The sequence below is a fragment of the Hemiscyllium ocellatum genome, chromosome 9 (genome assembly GCF_020745735.1).
Source record: "Hemiscyllium ocellatum isolate sHemOce1 chromosome 9, sHemOce1.pat.X.cur, whole genome shotgun sequence".
In the NCBI taxonomy this organism is placed as follows: domain Eukaryota; kingdom Metazoa; phylum Chordata; class Chondrichthyes; order Orectolobiformes; family Hemiscylliidae; genus Hemiscyllium; species Hemiscyllium ocellatum.
Genome location: NC_083409.1, coordinates 72,509,651 through 72,525,969, shown reverse-complemented (window position 1 = coordinate 72,525,969; position 16,319 = coordinate 72,509,651). Strand labels below are relative to the sequence as shown.

The 16,319-nt window shown below is 42.1% G+C and overlaps 1 protein-coding gene across 3 annotated transcripts in view; it reads left to right on the top strand.

The window, feature by feature from the left end:
• eps15 (epidermal growth factor receptor pathway substrate 15) overlaps nucleotides 1-16,319 on the top strand; it is a 185,971-nt gene that overhangs the window by 135,989 nt on the left and 33,663 nt on the right. For all 3 annotated transcript variants that reach the window (XM_060830449.1, XM_060830448.1, XM_060830450.1), the window contains exons 17-19: nucleotides 105-194; nucleotides 5,298-5,394; nucleotides 13,831-13,875. In XM_060830449.1, the coding sequence (XP_060686432.1) occupies nucleotides 105-194; nucleotides 5,298-5,394; nucleotides 13,831-13,875 (232 nt within the window). The remainder of the gene's footprint in view (nucleotides 1-104; nucleotides 195-5,297; nucleotides 5,395-13,830; nucleotides 13,876-16,319) is intronic.

Sequence of the window (16,319 nt, the reverse complement as noted above, 5' to 3'; positions counted from 1 at the left end):
ATATGGTTGCTAAAGTAACTGAAAAGTCACAAACATTACTGAACACTGCACAGTTGTCAGCAAACATCACAATAATATCTTGTCAAAAAATGTTGTTTATCTAGGTCACCAACAGCATTGAGGAGTCCATCTCAAATGCTACAGAAACAAAGACAGAACAAACTGAAATTCAGCAGCCAAGTCTTGCAGAAAAGGTAGGCTGGTCTTTACATGGAACAGTGCTGTGGTTTAAATTTAAATAGAATGAAATGGCCCAGCTGCTAGGCTGGGGGTAACTGTATCTCTTCAACTTGATTGTTGCATTAAGTAGATGATGTCATTTTGGACAGCTTTTTTTCCCACATTTTCTTTCTGCTTTCCTTCTCACCCTTTGGATCCCTTCAATAATTTGAAATAATCCACTGCTGCTAACTGCTGCCTCTTGTGGTTATTTTAACACAGTATGTTCACAAAGCCTTTTAAATTTAACAAAATTGGTGTTGAGCTTCCATACTTCATCTTAGTTGTTCTTGTGTGACAATGCAAAGCCTAAGTTATTAAATTGACAAGAAATTTATTGAAACTTCTTTGTTTATGCCTATGAGAAATCTTTCTAACTGGTATAAACATGTAAAGTATTTAGCTGAAATTGTCATGGGCATATGGGTTTTAGTTGTTCAGTCATGGGATAGCTGAACCAGGATTTATTGCTCATTCTACTTGCCCAAGAGAAGGTAGGGCAAGTTTCTTATTGAACTTCTGCCCTTGGATTGTAGGAACACACAGAGACAGTGCTATTAGAAAACAAGTTCCAAGTTGTTGATCCAGTGTTAGTGAAGGCACAGTCAGATAGTTCCATGTCAGGGTAATGTCTGGCTTGAAGGGAAACTTGCAGCTGGAGGTGTTCTTGTGAATCTGCTGCCCTAGGCCATGCAAGTGATAGAGGTTGCAGATTTTGGAGCGTGCTTTTGGAGGAAGCTTGGTGAGTTATTGCATTGCAGCTTGCAGTTGGCACTTTGCTGCCAATGTGTGTCCGTGACAAATGAAGACCATATTAAAGGTGGTGAATGGGCTGCCAATCAAGTGGGATACTTTGTCCTGATGATGACACGTTTCCAGTGTTGTTGCAGCTGCACTCATCCAGGCAAGTGGCTCTTGTTCCATCTTGACTTGTACTGTATAAATGAACACACAGATGCCGAATATTGTGCCATCGTAAACAAACATCCCACTTCTGAACTTATGGTGATGGGTGGGTCATTAATGCAATACCGAAAAATGGTTGGTCTGAGGAAACTTGCATGAAAAACACCTGCACAGATGCCTTGGGACACCAATAACCATAACAATTTTACTTTGTGCTTAGTATGTCTTCAACTAGTGGAAAGTTTCCTCTCATTTCCATTGACTCCTGTTTTGCCAGTGCTCTTTGATGCCATAGTCAGATACTGCCTTGATATCAAGGGCAGTCACTCTTACCTTCCGTTTGGAAATCAGCTGTTCTATCTATGTTTGAATCAAGGCTCTAATGAGGTCAGGTGCTGAGTTGCCTGTCAAAACCCAGGCAGAGTTTCGTGAGTAGGTTATTGCTTTTGCAAGTGCCACTTGATAGTCCTGTTGGCGAACTTTTCTGTAACTTCGATTAAGGGTAGACGAATAGACCCAACAAACCAGATTAGGCTGGCTTGTTTTTTTGGACAGGGTATAGCTCGACATTTTTCCACTTTGTTGGGTAAATGCCAGTGTTGTGAATTTACTGGAACAGCTTGTCTGGGGGCATAGCTGCTACTGGAGCAGATGTTTTTAATATTAATGTTGGAATATTGTCTGGGCCCATAGCGTTTGCAGCATTTAGTACTCCTTCAGCCATTTCTTGAAGCAGGGGCCTTTAGGAGGAAGCCAAGATGAATAATCTACTCACCACTTCTAGCTAGTTATGAAAAATGCTTATAACAACAGTATTTCAGTCCCAAATCTGAATGCACATGTTTCAGCCTTGTGTTTTGGCACTGATGTGCTGGAGTTGCCCTTCATTGACGATGGGTATATTTGTGGAGCTACTGCCTTGTATTAATTGTTTAATTATTCATCGCTATCATGACTAGATCAGACTGTAAAACCTAGGTCTTGTCCATTCATTGTCAGATTGCTTAGCCTTATCTATTGCATGCTGCTTTGGCATGCTAATAATCCTGTGTTTGGATCAGGACTGTAATCAGACGAGGAGCCAAAAGATCATGGTGGACCCAAACTGAGCATCAGGGAACAGGTTATTTCTTTGTAAGTGTTGTTTGATAGCACTGTTGCTAGTTCCTTCCTTGACTATTGATCAAGATTAGACTGATAGGGTGCTAATTGGATTTGCCCTGCTTTTCTACGCACAGGGTGAATATAGGCAATTTTGCACATTTGTATAGATGCTATTGTAGCTGTATTGCAATAGCTAGGCTAGGATAGCAACTCGTTCTGGAGTACACATGTTCAATAAGAATATTGTTAAGTTCCATAGCCTTTCTCGTATGCAGTATCTTCAGCTGTTTCTTGATTACCACAGAGCGCGAATAGAATTGTTTGAAGATTGGCACCTGTGATTCTGGAGATGTCCGGATGAGACCCGAGGTCAGTTATTCATTTGGCACCTCTGGTTGAAGATAGCCCCAACGTTTGCACTAATGTACACCTTATTAATTGCGGACAGAAATATTTGTGGAACCTTCCCCTCCTATTTGTTCAGTTGTTCACCACCATTCGTGACTACTGCAGAGCTGAATATAACTTGATAATTGTGGGATTGCTTAGCCCTGTCTTTTACATAGGCAAAAGTGAAGACTGCAGATGATGGAAATCAGAGTCTACATTAGAGTGGTGCTGGAAAAGCACAGCTGGTCGGGCAGCAACTGAGGAACAGGAAAATCTACATTTGGGCAAAAGCCCTTCATCATGACATGCCGATTTTGCTGTTTGGCATGCAGGGTGTCCTGTGTTGTGGTTTTGCCAAGTTGACTCCCTCATTTTTAGGTGTGACTGGTTCTGCTTCTGGTTTGTCCTTCCAGACTTTTGATTGAACAAGGATTATCTCCCAATTTGGTAGAGTAGGGAAATGACAATTCATGAGGTTACCATCTCCCAGGGTAAATTCTTCCCAATTGTATACTATGGTATTAACAACTCTGCTGGGTTTGTCCTGCGGGTGGGATTGGATATAGCTGGGTTGATGATGATGCTGTTTGCAACATTGTAAGTAGAACGTAGAATATTATAGTGCAGTACAGGCCCTTTGGCCCTCGATGGTTTCACAGGTCGGTGCAACAATCTGAAGCCCATCTAAACTAAACTGTTCCATTCTCACCTGTATGCCTATCAAATACCCTTAAAGTTGGCAAGTCTACTACTGTTGCAGGCAGTGTGTTCCATGCCCCTACTAAGTATGACACTGATACTGAAAGAATGGCTGTGTCAGGCTGTATCTCAATTCTTCTGTGGGACAGTTCTCCCAATTTTGGCAAAAGTTTGACAAAGAGGACTAAGAAGAAGTGATAGGGCTATGTTTGCTGTTATTGTTTCCAGTGCCTATGTTGATGTCAGGTGGTCCATTTGGTTTCATACCTTTCTTTCGACTTTATAGTGGACTGATACAACTGAATGACTTTCTGTGAGCTGTTACGGGTTAACAATATTGCTGTGGGTGTGGGGTCATACACAGGCTAGACCTGGTAAGAATGGCAGTTTCCTAAAGGAGGTTAGTGCACCAGGTTTTTTTGCACCAATTAATGAGGGTTACATGGTCACCATTGCATTAGCTTTTTAATTTCAAATTTTCTTTTTAATGGATGTCAAATTTCACCATCTGCCATGGTAAGGTTCAAACAATTGTCCCCAGAACATTAGCTTGGGGGTTCTGGATTACTGTTCCACTTAGTAACCTGTGTCTCATTCTCTCATTCGATTTATCTAGCCGAGAGACCCTGTTGTGTAAAATCAGTCTGAAGCAAGCATCAGAATGAGTGACATTACATTGTTGCAACCCAAAATTAATGAATTTGTACATAAGAACAAAGAAAATTTACAACCCAGGATTAGGCCCTTTAGCCCTCCAAGCCTGAGCCAATCAAAATGTACTGTCTAAACGTATTGCCCAATTCCTAAGCATCTGTATCCCTCTGCTCCCTACCTAATCATGCATCTGTCTAGATGCATCTTAAATGAATCTACCGTGCCTGCCTCTACCACCTCTGCTGGCAACATGTTCCAAACACCCACCACCCTCTGTGTGTGAAGTACTTGCTGTGTGTATCCCCTTTAAACTTTCCACCTCACACTTTGAAAGTGTGACCTCTCGTTATTGAATCCTTCACCCTAGGGAAAAAGCTTGTTTCTGTCTACCTTGTCTATACCCTTCATGATTTTTTAAACCTCAATCAGGTCCCCCCTCAATCTCCTTTTTTCTAACGAAAATAAACCTAACCTACTCAACCTTTCTCCATAGCTAGCACCCTGCATACCAGGCAACATCCTCGTAAACCTTCTTTGCACGCTCTCCAAAGCATCCACATCCTTTTGGTAATGTGGCGACTAGAACTGTACACAGTGTTCTAAATGTGGCCGAACCAATGTCTTATGCAATTTTAACATAACCTGCCAGCTCTTATACTCAATACCCCGTCCACTGAAGGCAAGCATACCATATGCCTTCTTGACCACTCTATCCACCTGTGCAGCAACCTTCAGGGTACAAAGGATCTGCACTCCCAGATCTCCCTGCCCATCAATATATCCCAAGGCTCTTCCATTCATTGTATAATTCACTCTAGAATTAGACTTGCCTAAATGCATCACCTCACATTTGTCTGGATTGAAATCCATCTGCTACTTTTCTGCCAACTCCCCAGTCTATCTATATCCTCCTGTATTCTCTGACAGCCCCTTATGCTTTCTGCTACTCCACCAATCTTTGTGTCATCTGCAAACTTGCTGATCATACCAACAGTGCTCTCTTCTAGATCATTTATGTATATTACAAACAACAGTGGCCCCAATACTGACCCCTGTGGAACACCACTGGTCACTTTTCTCCATTTCGAGAAACTTCCTTGAACTACTACTCTCTGTCTCCTGTTGCTCAACCAGTTCTTTATCCACCTAGCTAGAACACCCTGCACACCATGTGACTTCACTTTCTCTATTCGTCTACCATGGGGAACCTTATCAAACGCCTTACTAAAGTCCATTTATATGTCATCAACAGTCCTTCTTTCATCTATCAACTTGGTCACTTCCTCGAAGACTAAATCGAGTGTATCTATTTTTGCTTCTCGTAGGATGATCCTTTTGATCCAATAGTTACGAAAACTACGAACAACAACAGTATTCCAGACTCAAATCTGGATTTCTTTCAGACGGATCCTTTCACTGGAAGTAAGTTCAATTATTTTGGTCTTAATTTCAAATTTTGAAGCTCATTGTCTTCATATAATTTTTAAAAAGTCATATGTAACAATTAAGTTTCAGATTGTGTGTCTCATGCTCCTATTCCAGCTTTCATAAGTGTATTCCAAATTTAATATTGTAAGTAAACACGATAGAACTAAATTTTTGGACTGCATATGCTCCAAAATTAACTCAATTTAAGACAGACAGTAACTCTGCTTTTTATTCATATGGTGAAACACAGTAATCATTCATTGTAAAGTGTTTTGAGATGTCCAAAAGTCACAAGGCCCTATATAAATACAAGTTGGTACTTTTTAGTATTGGTCTGCACTGCTCTGCTCTGCTCTGCACTTCAGTAGCTCTGCACTGAACAATATATGTTGTGAGTTATATGTTACTCTTTGCCACGAAAGAACTAATAGATGTGTGCAGAGCTCTGATTCTCCAATTGTTATATTTTGGATTTCATCTGAGGCTGTTCACTTTATCTTAACTTGAAAAGACTCAACACCAACTTTGCAAATTATCCATTTTTATTGTACTGAGCTCGTTGGGATGCTCAAACAATGAAACTTGCAGTTCTACTGTGGCAGGTACAGTTTCAACTTTGAAAAGTGCTTGGATTAGAAAGGTTTAGTGGGCTATGAGCCAAACACAAGCAAATGGGATTAGTTCAGTTTACAAAACTTGTTCAGCCTGGATGAGTTACGCTGGACTGCCTGTTTCTGTACTGTGTGACTCTAAGATTCTACTTGGCTTTAATACTTTAGGAATTGGTTATGAATCTGTGTTGATGCTGATGTGTTGACACATGGCCTGAAAATAAAACTGTAGTCTTTATATTGCCATATTATAAATTATTGTGAATGCACAATAAAATACATGAGCTAATATCTTTGGAAAAAGTTGGTAAAGTCAAAAATCTATTGTAACACATCCATTTCACTTTAAATGATAATCATGTCATTTGATGCTTTGAGAGAAAAAAAACTGATGTCATGATTTGTTCAATTCAGATGGGGGGGGAGCGGAGAAAGCATCTCAAAACACTGTTGAGAATCTGTGTACTTTAAGTAGCTATCTTCATTCCCGCAAAACTTTCTTGCAAAACTTGTAAATAATTTGAGAAAAACATGTGACATCCTGCATGAAAAGTTACATATTGTGTGCCAGAAATCTTCAAGAAATTTTCTACTTTTTCCTGGAGGTCCACGACAGAGTTTTATTTTTCAGATATTCTGAAATATAACTAGCTCATATTGGAGATATTTTTAATCAACCTGTTCAAATGTTGCAAGACATCTCTGGAGCAAGTAGAACTTAATGCATCCAAGAGTTATGGATCATGTCACTGTTCCACAAGACCCCAAAACTGTTGACATTTCTGCCCAGTTTTGAATCTGGGACCTTTCGCTTGTTAGGCAAACATGATAGCCAGTACACTACAAGAACTCAGTGCTGCTCGTGACCACTTTTGACTTAGTGAGCTTATGTTATATACTTGGGCATAGCCTGAGTGCAGAGGCTCTGGTACCAATCAGTCATTTTGCTCCTCGAATACAAGAATCCAATAGTGACAGAGGGTGGTGGTGGAGGGTTTTTTTCAGACTGGAGGCCTATGACCAGAGGAGTGCCACAAGGATCGGTGCTGGGCCCTCTACTTTTTGTCGTTTACATAAATGATTTGGATGCGAACATAAGAGGTACAGTTAGTAAGTTTGCAGATGACCCCAAAATTGGAGGTGTCGTGGACAACAAAGAGGGTTACCTCAGATTACAACAGGATCTGGACCAGTTGGGCCAATGGGCTAAGAAGTGGCAGATGGAGTTTAATTCCGATAAATGCGAAGTGCTGCATTTTGGGAAAGCAAATCTTAGCAGGACTTATACACTTAATGGTAAGGTCCTAGGGAGTGTTGCTGAACAAAGAGACCTTGGAGTGCAGGTTCATAGCTCCTTGAAAGTGGAGTCGCAGGTAGATAGGATCGTGAAGAAGGCGTTGGTATGCTTTCCTTTATTGGTCAGAGTATTGAGTACAGGAGTTGGGAGGTCATGTTGCGGCTGTACAGGACATTGGTTAGGCCACTGTTGGAATATTGCATGCAATTCTGGTCTCCTTCCTATCGGAAAGGCGTTGTGAAACTTGAAAGGGTTCAGAAAAGAATTACTTGGAATTTGCCTGGGTTGGAGGATCTGAGCTGTAGGGAGAGGCTGAACAGGCTGGGGCTGTTTTCCCTGGAGCGTTGGAGGCTGAGGGGTGATCTTATAGAGGTTTACAAAATTATGAGGGGCATGGATAGGATAAATTGACAAAGTCTTTTTCCTGAGGTCGGGGAGTACAGAACTAGAGGGCATAGATTTAGGGTGAGAGGGCAAAGATTGATCTAAGCTGCAACTTTTTCATGCAGAGGATGATGTGTGTATGGAATGAGCTGCCAGAGGATGTGGTGGAGGCTGGTACAATTACAACGTTAAAGAGGCATTTGGATTGGTATATGCATAGGAAGGGTTTGGTGGGATATGGGCCAGGTGCTGGCAGGTGGGACTAGATTGGGTTGGGATATTTGGTCGGCATGGACGGGTTGGACTGAAGGGTCTGTTTCCATGATTTACATCTCTATGACTTGGTAATACAGGACCTGGATCTTGCTGAAGGAAATATGCTAAAGAAGCTTTATGTCTGATGTTTATCTGGACAGACATGAACACTAAATTTCAGAGGGATTAACAATTTATACTGATAAGAAACGAGATTTTTTGATACATCTTCATCTTAAGGGTTATTTGGGGTAGACTGGGCATTTTTCAGAACTGAAAGTAGCTGCCTTAGGCCCATTTATGAGTTTGCATAATATATGACTCTCTGATTGGGATAGCCGTTATCCTGGAAGTATAGATTGTGCCACGTAGTATCAAACTTGCACAATGAATGAAGTCTTGTTTACAATGTATTGATGATACCAATCTTGCAGGATATAGAGCTTAGGAATCCCAATGTATGTATTGACTAATTAAGGTAGGCTTCTGGTAGATTATAGTAGAGAACCTATTGCATTTCTCAGTTGGTGCATCAAGGATAGAGAATTGGTTATACTGGATTAGTGGTGCTGGAAGAGCAGTTCAGGCAGCATCCAAGGAGCAGCGAAATCGACGTTTCGGGCAAAAGTCCTTCATCAGGAATAAATGCAGAGAGCCTGAAGCGTGGAGAGATAAGCTAGAGGAGGGTGGGGGTGGGGAGACCTTGGATGCTGCCTGAACTGCTGTGCTCTTCCAGCACCACTAATCCAGAATCTGGTTTCCAGCATCTGCAGTCATTGTTTTTACCTAATTGGTTATACTGCTCCAGTTCAATGGGAATTTCAGCATTGGGTGGACTCCATGAAGGCATGTAGGAAAATTCTTGCATGAAGACTCAATCATAGAATCATGATAGAACCCTTACAAATATTGCACCTTTGAGAAATATACTAACGATCGGGGGATTGGTGTTATTCCATCAAAAGTGCATTTCTCACAGAACGTAGCTTGTCAATAAATCAGCACCCTCTTTGTTCTGTAATATAAGTTATTGTTCCTCTTGAAATTTGGTATTCCTATGTCTGCCTTGGTAAGTGCAAAACAAAAGGCTTTAACAGTTTGTCTCTTAACAGCAATACATTAGTGCAGTGCAATGCTTTGGAAGTCCTCCTGTGATCCTAATACAGTTTTGATGTGCACCAGCAAGATGTTGAGAGCTTAGAAATTATAAACAAATGAAGATAGAACAGCCTAACAAAAGGTTCAAATACTGCTTTTAGATGTAAAGGTAGTTCTCCTATAATGCCATAGTTGCATTCCAGCAAAGCCTCACTTAATAGAAATAATGGGGCCTATGGGAAATGTTGGGTTCGGGGCAGACCAGCAAAAAAGGTCACTCACGATTGCTCAAAAGGTTGCTAAACAAAGAGACCTTGGAGTGCCGGTTCAAAGTTTCTTGAAAGTGGAGTCACAGGTAGACAGGATAGTGAAGAAGGCATTTGGTATGCTTTCCTTTATTGGTCAGAGTATTTTGTACAGGAGTTGGGAGGTTATGTTGTGGCTGTACAGGACATTGGTTAGACCACTGTTGGAATATTACGTGCAGTTCTGGTCTCCTTCCTATCGGAAAGATGTTGTGAAACTTGAAAGGGTTCAGAAAAGATTTCCAAGTATGTTGCCAGGGTTGGAGGATTTGAGCTATAGGGAGAGGCTGAACAGGCTGGGGCTGAGGGGTGTCCTTATAGAGGTTTACAAAATTATGAGGGGCATGGATAGGATAAATAGACAAAATCTTTTCCTTGGGATCATGGAGTCCAGAACAAGAGGGCATAGGTTTCGGGTGAGAGGGAGAAGATGTAAAAGAGATCTACGGGGCAATTTTTTCACACAGAGAGTGGTACATGTATGGAAAGAGCTGCTGGAGGAAGTGGTGGAGGCTGGTACAATTGCAACATTTGGATGGGTATATGACTAGGAAGGGTTTGGAGGGATATGGGCTGGGTGCTGGCAGGTGGGACTAAATTGGGTTGGGATATCTGGTTGGCATGGACGGGTTGGACTGAAGACTCTGTTTCATGCTGTACATCTCTATGACGCTGTGACAAGGTATAATGCAGTCTGAATGAAGGTTGAAAGGGAACTGGCAGGCAGTGTAGGGATCCCCTGTGGCCAGTCCCTGGGGAGGGGGGGGGGGGGGGGGGGGGAAGGGGGGGGAAGGGAGAAGGGAGCAGCCCCAAGTCGTGGTCCACGTAGGCACCAACGACATAGGTAGGAAGAGAGATGAAGGTTTAAGGCAGAAATTCAGGGAGCTAGGATGGAAACTTAGAGCTAGGACAAACAGAGTTGTCTCTGGTTTGTTGCCCGTGCCACATGCTAGTGAGGCAAGGAATAGGGAGAGAGAGGAGTTGAACACGTAGCTACAGGGATGATGGTGCAGGAGGGAACGTTTTGGATAATTGGGTCTCTTTCTGGGGTAGGTGGGACCTCTACAAGCAGGATGGTCTTCATCTGAACCAGAGGGGTACCAATATCCAGGGGGGGAAATTACTAAGGCTATTGGGGTGGGTTTAAACTAATCCAACAGGGGGATGGGAACCAACATTGTAGTTTGAGTATAGAAAAGGTTGAGAGGAGTTTCAGGGATGCACGATGGCACCAGCAAGCAAGAGGTTGGTTTGAAGTGTGTCTCCTTCAATGCCAGGAGCATCCGGAATAAGGTGGGTGAACTTGCAGCATGGGTGGGTACCTGGGACTTCGATGTTGTGGCCATTTCGGAGACATGGATAGAGCAGGGACAGGAATGGTTGTTGCAGGTTCCAAGATTTAGATGTTTCAGTAAGAACAGAGAAGATGGTAAAAGAAGAGGGGGTGGGTGGGTGGGGAGTGTGGCGTGTGGCATTGTTGGTCAAGGACAGTATTACAGTTGCAGAAAGGATGTTTGGGGACTCGTCAACTCAGGTAGCATGGGCTGAGGTTAGAAACAGGAAAGGAGAGGTCACCCTGTTCAGAGTTTTCTATTGGCCTCCGAATAGTTCCAGAGATGTTGAGGAAAGGATAGCAAAGATTATTCTCGATAGGAGTGAGAGAAACAGGGTAGTTGTCATGGGGGACTTCAACATTCCAAATATTGACTGGGGACATTATAGTACGAGTACTGTAGATGGGTCAGTTTTTGTCCAGTGTGTGCAGGAGGGCTTCCTGACAGTGTGTAGACAGGCCAACAAGGGGCGAAGCCACATTAGATTTGGTACTGGGTAATGAGCCTGGCCAGGTGTTATACTTGGAAGTAGGTGAGTACTTTGGTGATAGCGATCCCTGGGCCGGATGGTATTTATCCTAGGATCCTCTGGGAAACCAGGGAGAGATTGCTGAGCCTTTGGCATTGATCTTTAAATCGCCATTGTCTACAGGAATAGTGCCAGAAGACTGGAGGATAGCAAATGTGGTTCCCCTGTTCAAGAAGGGGAGTAGAGACAACCCAGGTAATTATAGACCAGTGAGCCTTACTTCAGTTGTTGGTAAAGTGTTGGAAAAGGTTATAAGAGATAGGATTTATAATCATCTCGAAAGAATAATTTGATTAGGGATAGTCAGCATAGTTTTGTGAAGGGTAGGTCGTGCCTCACAAACCTTATTGAGTTCTTTGAGAAGGTGACCAAACAGGTAGATGAGAGTAAACCGGTTGATGTGATATATATGGATTTCAGCAAGGCCTTCGATAAGGTTCCCCACAGTAGGCTATTGTACAAAATGCGGAAGAATAGGATTGTGGGAGATATGGCAGTTTGGATCAGTAATTGGCTTGCTCAAAGAAGGCAGAGGGTGGTGGTTGATGGGAAATGTTCATCCTGGAGTCCAGTTACCAGTCGTTTACCGCAAGGGTCGGTGTTGGGTCCATTGCTGTTAGTCATTTTTATAAATGACCTGGATGAGGGCGTAGAGGGGTGGGTTAGTCAATTTGCAGACGACACTAAGGTGGAGTTGTGGATAGTGACATGGAATGTTATAGGTTACAGAGAGACATAGATAAGCTGCAGAGCTGGGCTGAGAGGTGGCAAATGGAGTTTAATGTGGATAAGTGTGAGGGGATTCACTTTGGTCAGAGTAACCGGAATGCAAAGTACTGGGCTAATGGTAATGAGCAGAGAAATCTCAGTGTCCAGTACACAGATCTTTGAAAGTTGCCACCCAGGTTGACAGGGTTGTTAAGAAGGCATACAGTGTTTTAGCTTTTATTAATAGAGGGATCGAGTTCTGGAACCATGAGGTTATCTACAGCTGTACAAAACTCTGGTGCGGCTGAACTTGGAGTATTGTGTACAGCTCTGGTCACCGCATTATAAGAAGGATGTAGAAGCTTTGGAAAGGGTGCAGAGGAGATTTACTAGGATGTTGCCTGGTATGGATGGAAGGTCTTACGAGGAAAGGCTGAGGGACTTGAGGCTGTTTTCATTAGAGAGAAGAAGGTTGAGAGGTGATTTGATAGAGACGTATAAGATAATCAGATGGTTAGATAGGGTGGACAGTGAGAGCCTTTTTCCAAGTATGGTGACGGCAAGCACGAGGGGGCATAGCTTTAAATTGAGGGGTGATAGATATAGGATAGCCATCAAAAATAGTTTATTTACTCAGAGTAGCAAGGGTATGGAATGCTTTGCCTGCAACGGTAGTAGATTCGCCAACTTAATTGAAGTCGTCATTGGACAAGCATATGGACGTACGTAGAATAGTGTAGGTTAGATGGGCTTCAGATTGGTATGATAGGTCGGCGCAACATTAAGGGCCGAAGGGCCTGTACTGCGCTGTAATGCTCTATATGTTGTATGAAATCCTACTTATTAACAAAGCAAAAATAAATTTAACACAATATGTTTAAAACGTGTAAGAAAGCTGCTTTGTCGGCAGCTGCCAACGACGCATGTGCAGAACGGCATGAAGACCAGAGCTCAGATTGTGCATGCGCAGAATGGTGCAAAGACTTTCGCACTAACTGCACACATGTGCAGAACAGCAGATAGACTTTACGCGTGTGCAGAACGGCACGAAGACCAGCACCTACATCGTGGATGCATGGACATTGGCGCCTGTGTGTAGTGGTAAGAACACTGGCGTGTGCGCAGAACAGTGCAGAGATTTCGGCTCGCACGTTGGTTCATGCACAGAGCAAAGTGCTCGACCTGATCCCCACTCAAATCATGCATTGCCAACGAAGGTAAGCGTTGTCAAAAATACCGTTCCCAACTCTTCTTCAATGGTATATCTAAATTGCACTGCTGAAACATGCACTATCCCAGAACTACTTATTATTTATTAATGTAATACACAGAATTTTTTTCTGGATGAAGCATCCCTTTCACAGATGTGTGATATTTTATGTGAATTGCATGATTTCAGATTCACCTACAATTTCGAACTCCCACCAGAAGTCAAATCAAAGGATATGTTTTAAATGCAAAATATAAAGTATTAATCATAATCCCAATTAATTATAGGCATTAGGAGAATTTGGCGTACTATACTGATGAGTGAGCAAAGGCCTTTGAACAGTAGTAATGCTTGCACCATGTATTGTAAAACCCTATAACCACAGCATTTTCCAGACTAATCACCTTGGGTCCCTTTTACCACAGCTAGACAATCTTTTGGAGCTGAGGCTAAATGCATATGTCAAAATTAGTGAGAAACTCAAGAAAAGTATACAGCTTTGGATGCACAATAATTCAGTCTCCCATACGCAAAATTGAAATAAAGGCCTCTTTTCCTCCCTCCATTATTCGTAATCTATGGCTAAGTGTGTCACGCAACAAAACTGACTTTTTAAATTCAACATAATTTATGTTAATCCCTTACTGATGAATCTGTTAGTTTTGCAGTAATATGTTTTTTATTCAATTATTTTTGAAGGCGATCCCTTTAAAGATGATCCATTTGGAAAAGTTGATATTGCAGGTAAGAAAAGAACTCCATGGTGTACTTAATCTGAAGTAGTTTCAGCAAGCTCTATTTGCATTAGAACATAGCTAATTTCACCTCTGGATCTTTCACTTGGAGGCAATGATAGTGCTTTGGAATGAGGAAGCATCCATCATAAAGTGGAACTTTCAGCTGTGAAAACAGGTTTGGCAAATCAGGTGTACTGGGGGAGGGATAATCCTGCTACAGAGTGGCATTACCTAGTTTTTTGTCCAACTTTCAGTTGACAGACATTTAAATTTTTTCAGCATTAAATTGCTGCGGTATGCCAACAATAAAAATTCTGATTCTAAGTTGCTGTATTGTTTTTTGTTCCTTTGGCCCAATCAACAACTCGTGTTAATAATTTCTTTAGCGTAGCCTATCTTCATTCTGGTTTGTGGGGTGTAAGATAAGATATCAGACAGGAGGATTTCATATAATAACATTGTAAATGCTGTCAAATTTATCTCCATTCCTTAATCCTACATGCGAGAATGAAACTTGCTCCTCACCCTTTTTATAAACAAATTGTTGATGATAAAAAGGTGAAAATTTGCTGCTCTGACATTATTTGTATTGTTCCATTTTACACTTCACATTGGAAGCTTGTTTCTGAAGTGTTGATGCTGCAGCGGGTCTGTTACCTTTTTATTTAGATGTGTGAGAGTCAGTTTTCTTTCATTTTACTATCCTTTTAGCACATCTCATCTGCTGCAGGGAGTTTGTGTTCTGGAATTGTGAATGCCTTGAGCAGTGAAGTGGTATTATAACACTTAGAGAAAGACATATGTTTTGATCTCAGCTGAAGAGCAAGAGAGTGGAGATGTGGCAATGATTGTGAAGGACCAAAGATGGCCTTTTGAGTGATGTGCTCTTTCTTTCTTATTTGGGAGTTTAGGGACAGTTTCCATGTTACTGATGATTGTCTGCAGCAAGTGTCTTTGGTTATGAATCCTATCAGATCACGTGGATCAGTTGGAGTGGCAGTTTGAGGCAATAAGGAATTTACAGAGCTGGGGGGTGTGGCGGATGGCCATTATAGGAAGGGAGAAAACCCGCAGATAGGTAGATGGGTTAACACCAGGAAAGGTAGGAGGGGTAGGCAGCTATTGCAGGAGTCTACTGTGACTATCCCCATCCCAATGAAGTATGCTGTTTTGGAAAATGTATCAGGTGATGGATTCAGAAGAATGTAGCACAAACAGCCAGGTTTCTGGTATCGAGACAGGCTCTAATGTAATGAGGGGTACAATGGGTTACAAGCGATGGATTGCGATAGGGGACTCTCTAGTCAGAGGCACAGACATACATTTCTGTGGCTGGCAGCGAAAAATCAGAATGCCTCCCAGGATCCAGGATATTTCAGAGAGGGTGCAAAACGTTCTCAAAGTGGAGAGGAATTAGCAGGAGGTTGTTATGCACATTGGAACTAACGACATAGGAAGGGATAAGGATGAGATTCTGAAGGGAAAATATAGAAAGTTAGGCAGGAATTGATAAAGAAGGTCCTCAAAGGTAGTAATATCTAGATTACTCACTGTGCCAAGAGTTATTGAGGGTAGGAATAGGACGATGGAGCCGATCAATGTGTGGCTGAGAAGCTGGTGCAGGGGAGTAGGGTTCACATTTTTGGATCATTGGAATCTCGTCTGGGAGACAAGTGACCTGTACAAGAAGGACAGATTGCTCCAAAATTGGAAGGACACTATTCTATTGGCAGGAGATTTGCTGGAGCTGCTCAGGAGGATTTAAACTAGTATGGTGGGGTCAGGGTTAGAGGTTGGGGGAGCTCAGGAAAATACTGAGGAAAGAGATGAATCTGAGATTGGGACAGTTGGGAAAAGGAGCGAGTCAAACAGGGGATACAGAGACAAAGTAGAGAACAAGGTAGGACTGATAAATTAAACTGCATTTATTTCAATGCAAGATGCCTAACAAGGAAAGCAGATGAACTCAGGGTGTGGTTAGGAACGTGGGATTGGGATATCATAGCATTTACACGCACGTAGCTCAGGGATTGACAGGACTGGCAGCTTAATGTTCGAGGATACAGATTCTACAGGAAGGATAGAAAGGGGGATGAGAGAGCAGAGGGAGTGGTGTTTTTGTTAAGGGATAGCATTACAGCTGTACTTGAGGACGATATTCCCAGAAATACATTCAGGGAAGTTATTTGAGTGGAACTGAGAAATCTGAAAGGGATGATCACCTGATTGGACCTGTACTAAAGATCACCCAACAGTCAGCAGAAAATTGAGAAACAAATTTATAAGGAGATCTCAGTTACCTGTAAAAATAATAAAGTGGTTATTGGTAAGGGATTTTAACTTTCCAAACATAGACTGGGACTGCCATAGTGGTAAGGATTTAGATAGAAAGAAATCTGTTAAGTGTGTACAAGAGTATTTTCTAGTTCAGTATGTGGATGTACCTACTAG